At 41.2% G+C, this 17,572-nt stretch overlaps 1 protein-coding gene across 1 annotated transcript in view; it reads right to left on the bottom strand.

Annotated features, from left to right (window-relative positions):
- Window positions 1-9,252, bottom strand: part of OSBPL1A (oxysterol binding protein like 1A) — a 141,485-nt gene extending 132,233 nt beyond the window's left edge. The window contains exons 1-2 of the mRNA XM_065397957.1: window positions 9,186-9,252; window positions 769-891 (exon numbers count right to left, since the gene is read on the bottom strand). Coding sequence (XP_065254029.1) covers window positions 769-889 — 121 coding nt within the window. The 5' untranslated portion in view covers window positions 890-891; window positions 9,186-9,252. The remainder of the gene's footprint in view (window positions 1-768; window positions 892-9,185) is intronic.
- Between the last annotated feature and the right edge of the window lie 8,320 nt (window positions 9,253-17,572).

Genomic DNA, 17,572 nt, shown 5'->3' with positions numbered 1-17,572 from the left:
ATGCATTAACAGGTGTGTTGTGAGCAAGACACGAGAAGTCATTCTTCCGGTCTACTCTGCGCTGGTTAGGCCTTAGCTGGAGTATTGTGTCCAGTTCTGGGCACCGCATTTCAAGAAAGATGTGGAGAAACTGGAGAGGGTCCAGAGAAGAGCAACAAGAATGATTAAAGGTCTTGAGAACATGACCTATGAAGGAAGGCTGAAAGAATTGGGTTTGTTTAGTTTGGAAAAGAGAAGACTGAGAGGGGGACATGATAGCAGTTTTCCGGTATCTAAAAGGGTGTCATAAGGAGGAGGGAGAAAACTTGTTCACCTTAGCCTCTAAGGATAGAACAAGAAGCAATGGGCTTAAACTGCAGCAAGGGAGGTTTAGGTTGGACATTAGGAAAAAGTTCCTGTCAGGGTGGTTAAACATTGGAATAAACTGCCTAGGGAGGTTGTGGAATCTCCATCTCTGGAGATATTTAAGAGTAGGTTAGATAAATGTCTGTCAGGGATGGTCTAGACAGTATTTAGTCCTGCCCTGAGGGCGGGGGACTGGACTCAATGACCTCTCGAGGTCCCTTCCAGTCCTAGAATCTATGAAAGCATTGTACCGTACCCACTATGTGAAGCTTGTATACACGCTGCTCTGTACGTACATACATCCACACAAAAATACATGCCTGGTATGTTATAGTTTGATGTTGTACCTTTTAGAGGAAAATGAGGGGGCACTGCATCACTTAAGGTTTATAACCTTAATGGCTAAAAGTTAATCATACTAACCTTTGCAGTTGATGTCAACAACTACTTCTTGTTTGTCCATGGTTTCCAGTAGTTGTCTAACCTCTTCACAGTTTCCATTTCTAGCATCATGGAGAAGCTGCTGTTCTGCTTCAGTGATCATATCTAATAGATTATAAATACAGACTATTAGTTGTTATAGCTTCATTCCTCCTCTCCACCCCAGGACAAAAGTTATAGCATAACTTCATGCCAAGATAAAACAGACTATACTATAACTTTTGGCTATGTGCTCACTTAGGCTCATTCTGCTTGGGATATGAATATTTAGAATACTAAAGACTGCACGGATATGGCTTAGATGAAAAAGATGTTCTACTTACTGGCCACTTTCAGTTCAGATACCTAATGAGCAAACAACACTATTGCTACAGATGTCATTTATATATAATCAATGACTTTTCCCCTTTTCCTCCATCCACCTCTTAAAGCTTTGAGACAACATAAGTAGTTTATACTGTTTAGTCTGAGTGCGTGGCTGGGGATTAATCGGAGTCCTTTTAGCAACAGAAATCAACTGGAGAACAGAGCCAGTTAGCGTTTGTGGGGTGAGAATGCATGGAAATTCCAATTGTCCACTGGCTACCTGAGGTGACAGGAAGGATGAGCCATTGAAATAAGCATCCACAAGAGACTTAATCCTTTATTTTAAAAAGGCCCATCAGTATGTGGTGAACTAGAACTGGCCCTGCTCAGCACTGTTGGGAGCTCTTTTACAGGGTCTTGTATTACCAAGATTGTATGATTGTTGTACTCTTAGGACCTCATAAAAAGGGACAATAGCACAATGCTAGCCCAATGGAAAAATTTAAGCAACTGGGTGGGCAACAGTACCATTTACTCAAATTCTTCTCTTAAATGTTGCATTTTTTTCTTATATAAACAAGACTGAGTCCATTTGTTATCCTCACACATGCACATGTCCCATGAATTATACACCAGAAAATGTATTCCTGGCTTGCTGCTTACTACAACAAAACTGCCTCAAGATACAGCACAACTCAAAACTACCTGCAAGAAATCCTCAAATCATAAGTGAAGTGTGACCTCTTTGAAAAGAGTCAGGGAGCCGCTTTTATGCAATAGCCTGCAAAGAGTGTCCTTCTGCAATATGCAGTAAGCTACTGTTGCCAAGAGCATCAGCAGACTAGCAAGTTGGCAGACGATAGAAACCAGGTCTTGACAAGACCACTAGACCAGGGATAGGCAACCTATGGCACGCGTGCCAAAGGCGGCACGCAAGCTGATTTTCAGTGGCACTCACACTGCCTGGGTCCTGGCCACCGGTCCGGGGGGGGGGCTCTGCATTTTAATTTAATTTTAAATAAAGCTTCTTAAACATTTTAAAAACCTTATTTTACATACAACAATAGTTTAGTTATATATTATAGACTTATAGAAAGAGACCTTCTAAAAAATGTTAAAATGCATTACCGGCACGCAAAACCTTAAATTAGAGTGAATAACTGAAGACTCGGCACACCACTTCTGAAAGGTTGCTGACCCCTGCACTAGACATGCAAGGATTGCCTACACTGAATCCTGCAGAAGCAAAATCTCCAGTAAGTGAAAGTTAACTTTTTGCCCCTATGGTTGCAAAGAGACTACCAAGTGTTAACTGAGTTTACTATTCTGCATAGTTTTCCTGCCAGCAAAGATCTCCAGTAGTTCTGCTGCTTCTCATAATTTCACTTGGCTGCTTGGGAAAGCTAACAAGACTGATCAGTTACGCAACACTTTATTCAGAGTTCGGTGAGCAGTGTTTACAGTAGATTGAAATAGGAGGGAGCTCTCACTGCACCAGCCAAAGAGGAGGGACAGCAATGGGGGACCATAGCCAGAGAAGGGACTCCCTTTGCCTGGGAGCTACTCATGGGAAGGACCCAGAAAGAGGAAGGCTAGTAGAGTTGGGGGTAAACTGTGAAAGTCACATAAAACCACACATGTTGCAGCACCCTAAGAGGCTGGGGAAATGTACAGTAGCAGAGGCAAGCCTTCTAAAGACACTGGTTCTGAAGAAGATAGATTAGCAGCTGAGACGGGGGAAAAGAGGAATCTTCAGGTTGAATCAAAAGCCTCCTTGCCAGAAGCCAGCATGGAAGATTGAGCAACCCCTCTCCCCCAAGCAGGGTCCAGGAAGAGTAACCTGATTTAAATCCCAGCAGACTGGAATTGTAAGGGGGACGTCGTGCACACAACTTGTCTTCTCAGAAGGCACTGCCACTGGACTTTGCTGGCGGGGCTTTGCCACTCATCTTTTATGTCTATCTCTGACTAACAGGTTTCTGGTAATCTTCAGGCCCTGGAACTAGCCTTTCTTGAATGAGCCCTCTTCAGTAAGGTACCATTCTTTACTTTGTCTTTGAGAACTAATATAGCTGCAGAGTTTCTGTATCCATTAAACACATGCTAGTTGTGTAACACCCATACTACTAGAAACTACGTTACAAAACTCACTTCCTAAAGGGAAGGAACTCATAAGCACATGCCAGTCAAATACAGACAATTTAACAATACCATCATACCAGACTAGGAGTTCTTCCACAGACAAGTCTGCCACACATTGAGAACAGATACACACAAGGAATAATGGACAGGTATATTAGGAATACCCAAACCGTGACAGAGGTCATGGAACAAAAGCCTTATTTTAAGCCAAGAAAATATGAGCGAAGTGTGATCAGTGAATAGTCTGGAACACTGCTTCTCAAGCTATGAAGCATGATGCCTTTCCTGATGGCCCCCAGAACGCAGTGAGAGCCTAAGAGGAGGCGGCCATGAGGAGGGAAATCTCTTATGGAGAGGTCAGCAGAATGAAAAAGCAGGAAAGCCACCTGTCCAAACAAAGTCAGTTCTTCAGGTATACTCTCAATCCATTTAAAGTCAGAGGGACATTCCATTGTAATGTTTATATCACAACATTGCATCATTTGTCAACAAGGGATGTTGACAATGTGCAAACATTGCAGTACACTTTCAACAAATTGTTGCAATTCTGCCGTTCCGTTTGGCACTATGTCTTCCCTTCCCCTGCCTTCGGACAGTTGGGAAGGGAACCCTGTAAATGGTCCATTTGCTCAGAACTCCTCCGTGCTTATGCAGCAGCAAAAATTGGTGCTTTTTGATCAGCACTCTGCTAAAAACCTGTGTTACAAGACCTACTGAGAACCAGCAAGGCTGTGGAGTCACTGGGCAAGCATCACTTGCCTAGGAGAAACAGACATTAGAATTCAGAGTTTGTTTAAATCAAGATTTACTATCTCAAGGTAAACAATTTCTGCTCTTGCAACTGTATACACTGGAAGAGTAATAAAAATATTGTGCTAAAATTAAACAAGGTTTGTTTACTCAGGAACTTCCCTAATTGGTTTTTTTCTCCTCCTAGAATGAGCTTTATTATTTATTTGTATTATTGAAGCACCTAGAGCCACAGTGTAAAATATGAACTGGTGCAGAAGAATGCTGACTGGCTAATCATCATAGCCACTTCAGGGATTATTTATATGGAAAATTTTACACATTTAAGTGAATCTGCCTGTGGTCACTCTTCCAGTTTAAGATTTGAGCTACATTTGAACTAAAGACATTTATTCAGTTTAGTATGCATGCCCACAAAGCATAGTTTATGACAAGGGACTGAAGATAGGGTATGAAAGTCTATCTAGTTTTAACAGAGAGCAAAGAGTAACAGTCAATACAAGTTACAGTTATTATGAGTTTAAAGGCAACCCTGAAATTCCTAGGGCAAGGGGAGGCATGCAAGGAGAGAGAAAAAGTTGTGCTTCCCAAACCCTTTTCACCAAGTTTAGCAGTTGTGAGAAGGTGCCACATTGACAGTCCTGGTTACTGAAGTTCTCTTCATCTACAGATCAGGTACAGCCTGGCAGGAGTACTAAAGATCTCCTTATAGTCCTCCACCAGACTGCCTTATCCCTTTCTTGAAGAGGCCACCTTTAAGGGAAAAAGGGGAATATGTATTGCATTCAATCCTCTTTTGAAACTACCAAAATGCCAGCCAGTGGTGGGTGTTTAACGTGCGCACTTACTAACATGAAGGCTGAGACCATTCACATACAGAGAGAGTCTTTGAATGGTGGCAGCTTAAGTCTTGTTTACACTGGAGAATTGTGCCACATGAAAGTGAAGTGTTATTACTGGCCCATGTGTACCTGGCACATTACAGGGAGTTCACACCACCAATCCTATTTTGCTTGCATTTATCCCCACAGACACTGCAAGTGCATTGCCTTCTGGAAACTTATCCAACATTTCTTGGCACTATGTGCATTGGCTTGGGGGAAATTAATATGCCCTTGAATGACTGGTGTGCTGCAGGACATTTGTAATACTCCTAGTAGACAGCCAATGCTTCTTATCTACGCTAGTAACTCATTACAAGAGCACTGGGTAAGGATAACATTTAGGAGTTGCACAGGTCAATACTTTTATTTAATCACACCCAAAACTCTCCATTGTAGGTGAGGCTGCAATTCCTAAACCAGGTGGTTTAATGGTGAAAAAGCTCCATATTCCTTGAACCATCCAGCCACCTGAAGGCTGTACAATCCAACTGAAGCTGAAGGACTGATTCATAGTTTATTTAAATGTGGATCAATACAGCAAGAATAATTTGTAAGTTATAACTTTTAATTAGTCATCCCCCTATAACTCCCCCCTCCAACACCTACCAACTTGAGAACCAAACTGACTAGCCAGGGTAAAATATGTATGGACAACCATGCTTACCCACAACTCCATCATACTACCAACAATTTAAAGGATTAAGGCAAGTGTGTACTATCTTTCAGTGTAATATTGCCCATCGATGCAAAAAAGTATTTGAATGCTAGTAGCTATAAAGGCATAAAGATATTTGCCAAATAGTAATGCAATAGTTTTATATGTTAATATTACAAGAAAGTATTTGTCAGAATAAATTTAACAGATCAGTGGCATATGTCAAATGTTATATCTAATACTACTCAAGACACTCCTACTTAAGCCTCTTGCTTTTGGAATTCTTCTTAAGATAGAGGATGGCTTCTTTTCCATGTGTTGTCTTCAATGCCCATTTCCTACTCTTGCTCCTACATCTCCTTATTGTATTTCTCTCACCTTATTAGAAGTGTGTGTTCTTCTCCCACACAAAAGTCTCTTTATGGACACAACCACCAAAAATGAAAGTCAACATTCTACTGGTGGCATCTGACTCAGATAATGAAAATAAACATGCATCTGTCTGCACTGCTTTGTATTATCAAGCAGAACCCGTCATCAGCATGGACACATGTCCTCTGGAATGGTGGTCAAAGCATGAAGGGACATATTAATCTTTAGTGCTCTGGCACGTAAATATCTTGCGACACTGGCTACAACAACAGTGCCATGCAAATGCCTCTTCTCACTTTCAGGTGACATTGTAAGCAGGAAGCGGGCAGCATTATCTCCTGCAAATGAAAAACTTGTTTGACTGAGCGATTGGCTAAACAAGAAGTAGGACTGAGTGGACTTGTAGGCTCTAAAGTTTTACATTGTTCTATTTCTGAGTGCAGTTATTTTTTGTATATAATTCTACATTTGCAAGTTCAATTTTCATGATAAAGAGATTGCACTAAACTTCTTGTATTAGGTGAACTGAAAAATACTATTTCTTTTGTTTCTTTTTACAGTGCAAATATTTGTAATCAAAAATATATATAAAGTGAGCACTGTACACTTGGTTTCTGTGTTGTAATTGAAATCAATATATTTGAAAATGTAGAAAACATTCAAAAATATTTAAATAAATGGTATTTTATTATTAACAGCACAATTAACCAGATGATTAATCACAATTAATTTTAATCATATGATTAATTGCAAAAAAAAATTTAAATTGCTTGACAGCCCTAATTTGAACACCAACTAGATTCTTCTGTTTCACAGCTACTGTTCACAACTCTGTGGACAGCACTAGAAGCTGACAAGAATCTAGTTGCTTTTCACTCTGCTGCAGCTTGACAAGACTATGAGCAACAGTGGCCCTGAAACTGGCCATTATCACACAAAGGATCTGACCCAGTAACCACTGATGTTATAGGAAGCTTTCCATTTACATCAATGAACAATAACCCTAAAATAACACTACACTGATTTACACTCTGGTAGATTAACACACACAGCACCATGAGGACCTGATATTTCAAACAGAGAGTTAAGTGAAAGTTAAAGTTCTATAGATTTTGATGGCACTCAGCTACTACCCCTGCTTTAAAAAAGGACAAACAGAAGTAGTCTACTAACACAGATACTCTAGGGCTGCTGCAGCTGCTACTAGGTATGCAATGGAGAGAAGTTTGAAGTGTCCAGGGCCGTAGCAACAAAGAACGTGGCCCCCTCCGAACATATGTCCGGGCGGGGCCCCTTACAATGCAGAAACTGGAATGCGGTATTTATTGTGCCACTTTTAGGGGTCCCCTTCCTTGCGGGGCCCCCTCCGGTCGGAGGGCGCTCGCTACGCCTCTGGAAGTGTCCAACTATATTGTGTTCAGTCTCAAATTAAAGAGGCTAAAATCCAGAGATGTGCCCTTTCATAGCACAGTCTCAGAGTATTCAATGTCAGACTATATAGAAATCATTTCACCCACATCTGAAGCATAAGTAACCTGGGTGAAAACAATCCACCTCTTTGACAGCAATCTCACTGACTTTGGCCCAGATATTTAGGTTAATCCCTATACTCTTAAAGATCTACTGGCTCTTTCCACAAATAGCCAGGATGCTTCACCTCTCTGCAGGAAGACTGTTCCTCACTCAGGCCAGTGAGCTGACCACTCTAAGGTACTAGTTCACTTCCATGCCATGGGAAGAGTGCTATCTACTGAAGCCACCAGCACTAATCCATGCAGAACCGTATATACCTCTAAAGAATAGCCAAGAATCTGACCAACTGTACTACAGTTAACAAGATCAATCATGATCACAGCAAAATACCTAGCTCTTACATTGTGCTTTTTTCATTAGCAGATCTCAGAGCTTTAGAAAGGAGGTCAGTACCATGATCACATTTTACAGATGGGGACACTGAGGCACAGAAAAGTAAAGTGATTTGCCTGAGGTCACCCAGCAAGCTAATAGCAGAGCAGAAGGTAGTACAGTTTGCAAGGAAGTTCAGAGTTGAGGATGTAAAGATCTTCTATCAGTAGCAAACTGACTTTAAGCCTTACTTTGGTAGTGGTGTTTCGGTCATTTTGGAAAGATTTATAGTGATCTTTGGAAGATTAACAAGTTTACAGATCACATTAGCTGCAACACACACAAGCACGTTCAAGACAAGACAATGGACTGTCATGCCCTAAACACCAGAAATACTGGACACACCTCCACCCTGACAGTTCTCCACTCAACAGGTGCATAACTCCTATTGTTTGAGCTATACAGTGATGGGAGGAGGGATCACTTGAACTGTACATTCACTTTCTTTTGTATGTGCATGTGCAGGGGCTAGCCTAACACAGCCAGATACTTCCTGAGGGCCTGAGCATCAAGCAGCCAGTTTAGATTTTTTTTACTGATAGCGAGTCTTATGATTTGACAGACCAATACCGCATCACGTTGTGCCGGCATCCTCTCCTGCAACTATAAACGAACATTTAACCAGCAGTATGTTGTAATCAGTCATAGGGGAGGGTATGTTTCCTATTGCAAAGGAACAGGGCTCAGCCTCTGGGGACAGCTCTGCAGCTTGTAAAGATGATGTTCAGGTAGGTCATAAAAAAAACCGAGGAGTACTTAAGGTGCCACAAGTACTCCTCATTCTTTTTGCAGTTACAGACTAACACGGCTACTACTCTGAAACATGTAACTCAGGTGCTGGAACTAGGGGTGCTGCAGCACCCTCTGGCTGGAAGTGGTTTCCATTAGGTACAGGGTTTACAGCTTGGGTCAACGGCTTTCAGCAGCCCCACTATACAAATAGTTCCAACACTTCTGACCTAACTAGGGAAACTGGGCACTTGAGACGCCTAAGGCTGACTGGGGGACGCGCTGGGCACTACAGGAGTAAGCAGTCCTGGAAACCCAGCCAAGCACACAGCTGTGCTCCGCAAGGAACAGGCGCTTGCTCTGCGAAGATCCCTCAGCCCCGGGACGGGTCACTAAAGCAGTCCCTCGGGTGGCAGCAAGCGGCGCGGAGATCTAACCCGCCCCTCCGCTTTCATTGCGCTCCTCACAGCGGCTCTCAGCGGGGCCGTGGCGGGAAAGCTCCGCAGCCCCTTGCACAATGCGGCTCATCGCTGGCTTGTAACCGCTGCTGCCGCGCCCCCCGGGGAGGGCCACCCACCGCAGGCTGGGACGCATGTGGGGTAACAACGCCGCTGGGGCAGCAAGCTCCCCTCCCCGGTCCCGGGCCGCCGCCTCACCGCTGCAAGCAGGCGGGCTCCCTCGCGCAGCCACCGCGTCTCGCTCCCGGCCGGCCTCAAGCGCCGGGCCGCCCTCCCGATTATTTTATACTCAACCACCCCGCACGTGACCGACCGCGGGGCTCGCCCTCCCCAGCCGGGAGGATTCCCACTCCCTGCCCCCGCCCCGGCCGGCTGACGGACACTCCCAACGGGAAGCTAGAGGGGGCAAAGCTCCTCGCAACGCGCTCGGCGCCGCAGCCCCTCCCGTGTGTGTCCCTTGCGCGTGCTCGGAGCCGCAGCAGCTGGGCCATGGGTTCTATTGAGCCAGGCATCCGCGCGCGCGCACACAGAGAGAGAGAGAGAGAGAGAGAGAGATGGGTAATGCCCCAAAGGGTGGTTCTGCTGCAGATCCTGGCAGACTGGGTAACAGGGGGTCTGATCTGCATCTGAGCCCTCTCCAAAAGCTCTGCATGTGAACACCCTGGGAGTACTGCAGGGAATGAACTAATAAGAGACCTTGATGTGTGAGGGAGGCTCGGCATACTGACATTAAACGGCCTAGTGACCTTAATAATAAATAATACTTATATAGGATCGTTCATTTGATGAGCTCAAAGCCATTTAAAATTATGAGTATTCCCATTTTATAGAGGGGGGAAAACGGGGGCACAAAGATGTTAAGTCATTAGCCTAAGGCCACACACCGTGGGGAACAGAGTTACGTTTCCCATCTATCAGTCGCGGACCCAACCATCTATTATCTTACAAAGAGGGCACAATATGTCAGATCCAGATATGAATAAAACTGAAGATACAAGAACTCTGACAAATGTAACCCCTCAAAAAAGAATATAAAGTCATCAGAAAAAATACGCTTTTTTTTTTTTTTTTGCAGTTACTTCAGTTTATATACAAATACAATACCACCGAAAGGAAATTCTGAGTGACTACAGCCATAGGGGCTGAAGTACTACTTTGGTTCAAGAGCCTTACATCCACCACTCTCTTCCCAGATCTGTTCCACTTTTTTGCCCATATTTAATCCCCGTAATATCTGGCAACTTGCAGTTCTGCCTCAGCACTGGAGAATGGTCCCATGATGCTGCTTGAAGCCTTGCAGGAGCATGTGAAATCGTTAAATCGTTAAATAGTAGTATACAGTGTTGAGACATTAGTGACTCTGTATTGCATTTGGTGAAAGGTCAGGAGCTACAAGTGCAGTCAGAAAACCATTCAACCCAATAGGGTGGATCATCGGGTTCCAGGAATGGGCAAATTTAAACCTTAGCAATTATTGTGAAACCAAGATGACATAAAGAGGGTGTAATAAAGCATGTATTATTGTAGATTACTGTCTCTGCTTAACTTATTTTCTATATATTAAAATATGATAATTCTAAAAATGAAATTGCAACATATAAAAAGAAGAAATATAGTAGTTCCCTATCTATACAGCTGAATAATCAGAATTTGCTGGTCTTGTGTTCCGGTTTGTGTTGTCTCTAGTGAATGAGTTCTTTCTGATCTTAAGTAAGGCATCATTCTGCAGATGGGCTTTAGCAATGGGTATGCAATAGAGTTGGTCAGGAATTTTACAACTAAATGTCAAAAAATGCTGATTTGTCAAAACCAAAACTTCATGGGAAAGGTTTGATTTCTACACATTTTAACATTTTCTAAACAGAAAGTTCAATTTTTTGCTTCAAAACAATTTTTTTCATTTTGAAATTTAATTTACAGTAAAAAAAATTAAATAAAAAGGTTGAAATCAAAAGGAAACAGTTAAATTGACCTAACCTTTTTTAAAAAAAATTTTTTAGTTTGTGAACATTTTTGAGATTGCGATTTTTGTCCTGATTCGGATGGAAATTAAAAAAAAAAATCTACATTTTCCCAGGACAGTATACCCATTTCCTGCCTAGCTCTAGTATATACTATCTGAAGGGGTTCACTTATTTGCATGCTCACACTGGCCTCTTTTTCTTCCATACTAACTCCAGCCTTTTTCTCATTTTCAGAGCACTCCATAACTGCTCTGCCTGTACCTCTCTCCCACACATCCAGCCACACCTTTGGCTCCACCTAAGCTTCTCTCACTTTGTCTCCTTAGCCCACTCATGGCTCTGTGCCATCTTTCACAACACCCTGACTGCCTGGAACAGCCTCCCATTAAAGCCAAGCCCCCACATTCTCTTTCTTCAAAAAAAAGTCAATAATCTACCTCTTCCCAGCTATAATTACCACACAACACAGTGTCTGTAGTGCAGCCAACTAGACTATCTCATGTTTCCAAATTCTTCAAGGCAGAGTCCTGTTATTTCTTCATCATAGTTTACCAGTTTTACAGCCCCTTGTTGTACACTCCCAGCATTGTATAAAGAATAATAATCTATTGAGTTTTGCTCTTTAAAGTTTGGAAGCAGTGTTGCCATGACCATGGGTTTCCCATGATTTAGGCACATCTTTTTCTTTCTTTTTCAGGTGGCCTACTGCAGTTAGTTATGTTGGGGTTGAGTGTTGGGGTTGCGTGTGTTGGCAACCACCTTTAGATAAAATTAATGTGTATGATGTGAATTGGTTTTGTCAATGATTTTCTTGTAGCAGAATATATTTTACACCATCTCCTCTGCCGGGATTATTTATCCTGGAAAGGTAAAGCACTGGGGGCAACTTGACTGCAGAATTCAAAGTTTTGAAGGATCAAGCCACCTCTTCATCCTGCTCCAGAATACAAGACCAAAGAGAGCCTTGGCTAAATGGGTTGTAAATGCAGAATCAATAAAAGGAACTTCTACTTCATGCAGCACATAATCAATCTGTTGAATTCACTGCCGCAGGAGGTCAAATCCTGTTACAAGACTTATAAAAGGGTTGGACAATTTAAAATAATAGTGTTAATTACTAGTTAATTTGGATATGGTTTGAAAATAGGAGCCATACAAGGCAAGATGGTGTAAGGGTGATAATTTATCATGCTTCAGGGCACCAATGATAGCTTAGACAGGCAAGGAAGAAGCATGTACACCCTTTATAGCATTGCACAATTGACTAAGTGTACTAATATTTACTTATACAGGGATGAAGTGAGGAATAATATTTGGAAAGTGTTTTGAACTGAAAAGGGTTAAGATTTACTAAGTATTATATCCCCCTGTATTCTCCACAAAACGTCCGCAGTTCTGCCTCCGAAACCTCATCTTCTTTGTGCACTTCTCCAGATCTTGTTCTCTTTTTCATATTCAAACTAGAAAAAATGTATGTCACATATATTCACTATTGCCAACTCTACAAGGAACTGGACACTAGTAATTCACTATTGAAATATTGTAATTTGATCTGTTGTACAGATGCTATCCTTCAGTAAAATGTTTTCTAAATGAACTGTCAAATGGTAGTGTGACAAATTGTGCTCTAATAGCTAGTATGTAGCCATTGTGCGTATGTTTCCTGGGAAAGTTATTCCTTTTTTCTAGTTCCCCTTTGCTTGGAAAGCATAGTAGTGAGGATACAAACATGAGGTCTGGTCCTCTACTCCAATACACACATTTTATACCAGTGTAGGGATTTACACTGGCATAACAGAGTGAAGAGTCAGGCCCACGTTCTCCAACAGAACCCTCTATGAACCTTAGTAAAGTAGATCTGAATGCATGCCAACAGGAAGACAAAATGGAAAGGCCTGCTGCATGGTCTATTTGTGAACACTGTGAGCCCAACTTACTGATGGGGTAGGACTAGTTTGTACTGCGCAAAACAGTACTAAAGCAAGCTTAGCCAGCTGCTAGAGGAGGCCTCCTGAAGAGGTGAATCAGGTGATATAGAGCTGTTGGATTGGCTATTATGCCATGCCCTTCCCAAAAGACATATGGGCATGGCCAGAGGAAAGCGTGCATGGCCAAGGCTCCCGTACTTACTAATGCTCAGTTGCTGGGGTGGCCCCTGGGGCCCATTGACAGCCACCACAATTTAGAAAAGCTTTCAGGTTTCTCTAAGTTACACAGAAGATTGGACTGGCACACAGATGGCCCCAAGATCAGAGAGGGGGGGTGGATCAAAAAGGTGGCTTAAAGCCACCTTTACACACAATTCTCCTGAGATGCATCAAATGGTCCTTGGCCACAGCCCAGGATCTGGGCCTGTTTATTGTGTCTTTTTGCTAAAATAACAGAAGCAGTTTTGGTTTGGTCTTAAATACAAGATAGTGAATAAGGTGTGCATACAATGGTGTTACAGCAGTTTCACAGTGATTTAGCCCCTAATCCACCAAAGTACTTAACCATGTACTGAAGTTGGACTGAGATTCAGTTAATCAACAGATAGGTCTAACAAATACGTATTAGGGCAAAAACACTCAGCAAGTAGTGATCCATTACTTACAAGTGGGAAGCTCATTAGGACGATGCCATCACAGTCGCTTCTAGCACTGGACAATACAGCTTCAATCTCCCTTTCTTACACAAACTTATTTATAACTTTTTGTTATCTTTTCTTATACATATGTATTAGTCTCTTGTTTCCATTTTAACTCTCCTCCCCTATTAGGGTTGCCAGGTGTCCGGTTTTCAAAAGGGGATCCTGGCTGCTCCAGTCGGCACCGTCGACTGGACTGTTAAAAGTCCAGTCGGCGGCGCAGTGGGGGCCCAGGGCTAATGCAGGTTCCGTGTCTGCCCTAGCTCTGCGTGGCTCCCGGAAGCGGCCGCCAGGTCCCTGCGGCCCCTAGGACCTGCGGCGGCCCCTAAGTCGGGGGTGGGGGTGTCGGGGCAGAAGCCCCATGCCCTGGCAGGTGCCGCCCCAAAGGGGAGGAGCCCCACTTCCCGGCAGGCGTTGCCATGGGGGGGCAGGTTGTGTGTGTCTTGCAGTTCTCAAACAACTGAAGATTATTGTATGCAGCTCAAAGGGTCGGTAAGTTTGGCCACCCCGGTACTAGGGGTAAAATCCTGGCCCCATTGAAGTCAATGACAAAACTGGATATTCTGCACTTGATTTTTACTGCCTTTCACCTTGTGTAACTTTTTTATACCTGTGCAAATTGTTCATAAACACTACCAAATCAGAATTCTCCGCTCACACCAGCTGTAGCATTTTACATCCACTTTGCATTCATTTTGCACAAACGTTGACTTCACAAACTGAAATATGGTTCTCCTAACATGAGTTATACCATATTAGGAAACTGTCTACCAAAGATCAAAGACATTTGGAGAGTAAAATTATGTGATGCAAAGATATCTATCTATCTAGTCCCTGAGTGTTCCTTTTCTTTTGCAAGAATATAAGGAGATGGCTAATTACATGTTCCTTTGTGTATGTTTGGTAATAGAAATTAAGAACTAAAAAAATAAATTAAAAAATTTCTCCTATTCTCCCCTAAATAATAATTTTTATTCTGGTAGGTTTTACATGCGGTTTTCCACAAAAGGGTGTTGTTTCATAACACCAATTTGCCTTTTAAGTGGTCAATCCATAGATTAAGCACCTGTATGTAAATATTTTATTTATAACTAAGAAATATTAATTGTATCCAATTTAAGGTTTGGGTGATTTTTGTGTGTTCTAAGTTTAGGATTAAAAAATTTGAATAAACCTGTTCCAAACAGCATCAGCTTTGACCCAATGTATTATCTTACCCTTACCACACTGAACAAAGAGCTTGCATTCCTTGTGGTAATTTAGGCCACTGAAAGAATGTTTTGGTCCTTTAACTGTATACAAACACAGAACGTAACAAAAATGAAAAGAACAGTTCAAAGAACAGTTATATTAACTGTGGCCAAACAATCGTGGCACTGAGGTCATAGCTCGAATCTGAAGCCTTGCCCATCTTGGGAAAATTAGCTTCCCAATGACCAAGTATTGAAGATATTTTATATATATAATCTAGGATGAGAAAGCTGAATACAGTAGAACCTCAGAGTTACAAACTGACCCGTCAACCACACACCTCATTTGGAACTGGCAGTACGCAATCAGGCAGCAGCAGAAACCAAAAAAAAAAAAAAAAGGCAAATACAGTACAGTACTGTGTTAAATGTAAACCACTAAAAAAATAAATGGAAAGTTTCAAAAAAGATTTGACAAGATACAGAAACTGTTTCTGTGCTTGTTTCGTTTAAATTAAGATGGTTAAAAGTAGCATTTTTGTTCTGCATAGTAAAGTTTCAAAGCTATATTAAATCAGTGTTCAGTTGTCAACTTTTGAAAGAACAACCATAACATTTTGTTCAGTTACAAACATTTCAGAGTTATGAACCTCCATTCCTGAGGTGTTTGTAATTGTGAGCTTCTACTGTTTAGTATTTATGTACATTACAGTGCATTTCTACTCAAAAAAGCGACTGCTTAGAAGTATCAGAGGAGTAGCCGTGTTAGTCTATATCCACAAAAACAACGAGGAGTCCGGTGGCACCTTAAAGACTAACAGATTTATTTGGGCATAAGCTTTCGTGGGTAAAAAACCCACTTCTCCATACATATAAGGTTCTACATTTTTCGTATCTCGGTTGCTTTCAAATCAGATTTGATTGTTTACAGATGAAAACATATTTTTTCAAACTGCCATCCTTGCAAACTGAGCCTAGGATCTGAGATCCAGTTTTGTTCTTTTTGACTCAGGAAACCTCAGCAGAATTGTTCAGTAAGTTCTAAATGCCGATCCAAATTCTTCCTTAATTATATCTGTGTCAACCCATTGTCTTCAAGTCATGAGGAGATACACCCTTGCAATCTCATTCTCTTCAGTATGGATTCATGGAGATAACTTGGGGCAAGATTTGGCCCTGCAATGAGAACTTACTTAACAATCATTCTAATGATGCATGATCCAGAACAGAACCCAGTTTTATGTCTCAAACCATTGCCTACATTGCTAAAAGGAACAAAAAATAGTTCAACTTTATTCTGGTGCTAAAGCAAGCAGATATGACTTTGCCAGTGTAAATCAAGAGGTCATTCTTAAATAGGTCAAGAGTTGGGCAAGATGTCTATTTACACAAAGATTGAACTAAAATGGGAGCAATCGGAGCAGAGATCAGAACTTGCTCTGTCTTTGGTACTGTTCCCCACCTCTTCTGTCAAATATGGCTCAAACCTTATAATTAATCGTCAAAGTCAAAAAGGTATTCTAAAATCTTGACATGGTTCCCAAGCCAGCTGATTTTCTTGCTGTCACTAATGCTTAGAGAGGAAGCAAAAAATTTGAGGACAACATGGCCATGTAACAAAGTAATAATTTTTTGAAGGCTAGTTGAAAAAAAATATTGCCACACAGTTAACTTTAATTTCTGTTACTGTGTATAGAAGCAGTTGGGCTCCTCTATTTTGTTTTCAAGCAGATGACCAGCTGCTGAATTAGTTCATACTCACTTTCTCAACACAGCAAATTCCCCCCTCCCCCAAACTGCATACACAAATCACACATTTGCCAATGCAAAACTATTTCTATCATCAACCCCTTCTTTTGAGGAGTCATTGGTTAGTGTCAGAACAAAAAAGTAGTCAGATCTAATTTTGCTATATCTGAGCTTTCAACTATAACAATATAAACAGAAACATATTAACAAAGTATATTTATTTGCTTTCTTTCCAAAGAAATTTAGAGGAAAGGGAAAATGTATCTTATCTTAATTCTTCACTATTGAATCTCTATGAAAATATACAAAAAGAAAACAGTCAAATTATAAATTGCAGAGAAAAGGTGGCTCACATACTTTGCAAAAAATGGAGAAATTAATAATCAAATTATTTACTAATAGAAATGTATTTTCAAGACATCTTTACTATCACAGATACCGAAAATAGGTCTACAATGGAGAAAGAAACACTGAATTTTAAAAGGGGATGTGAAAACTACACAATAGTGGTGACACTTCTGCAATTTGAGTTTAAAAGAAATTATACCTACACTTATGTTTTTAGAACCTGGAAGACTTATACAATTTTTTTAATGGTCAAGCATCACAATCTTGCAATCCATTTTCTTGCACTAGACATATTTTTTTGGGTATACCAATAATTGCTTTTTTAATGTATCTTACTGAAAAAAATATTTTTCAGCATTAATTTATGGGGTTAATTTACTATGCTGAATTCCTTGGTTAAGTGAGCTGAAGTAGATGCAAAATATGAATAACAACAGTGCTAGTGCTCTATGTGTGGATATAACACATATCAAAAATCTAACTTCATTCAGTAAGGCCCTAGGAACAACTTTTTCATTAGGTGTTTTGATATTATTGGCAGTTCCTATGGTTTTGTTAGTCCTTATTACAGTTCTTAGAAATGCCTTGGTTATCTGGACCATTGTGGTGGACAAAAATCTTAGACAAAGAAGTAATTATTTATTTTTTAATTTGGCTATTTTGGGTTTTGAAATGGGTAAGTTATAATAGTATAATGAAGCAATGTAT

This window comes from Emys orbicularis, chromosome 2 (genome assembly GCF_028017835.1).
Source record: "Emys orbicularis isolate rEmyOrb1 chromosome 2, rEmyOrb1.hap1, whole genome shotgun sequence".
NCBI lineage: Eukaryota > Metazoa > Chordata > Testudines > Emydidae > Emys > Emys orbicularis.
This window is presented reverse-complemented; position numbering and strand designations above follow the sequence as displayed.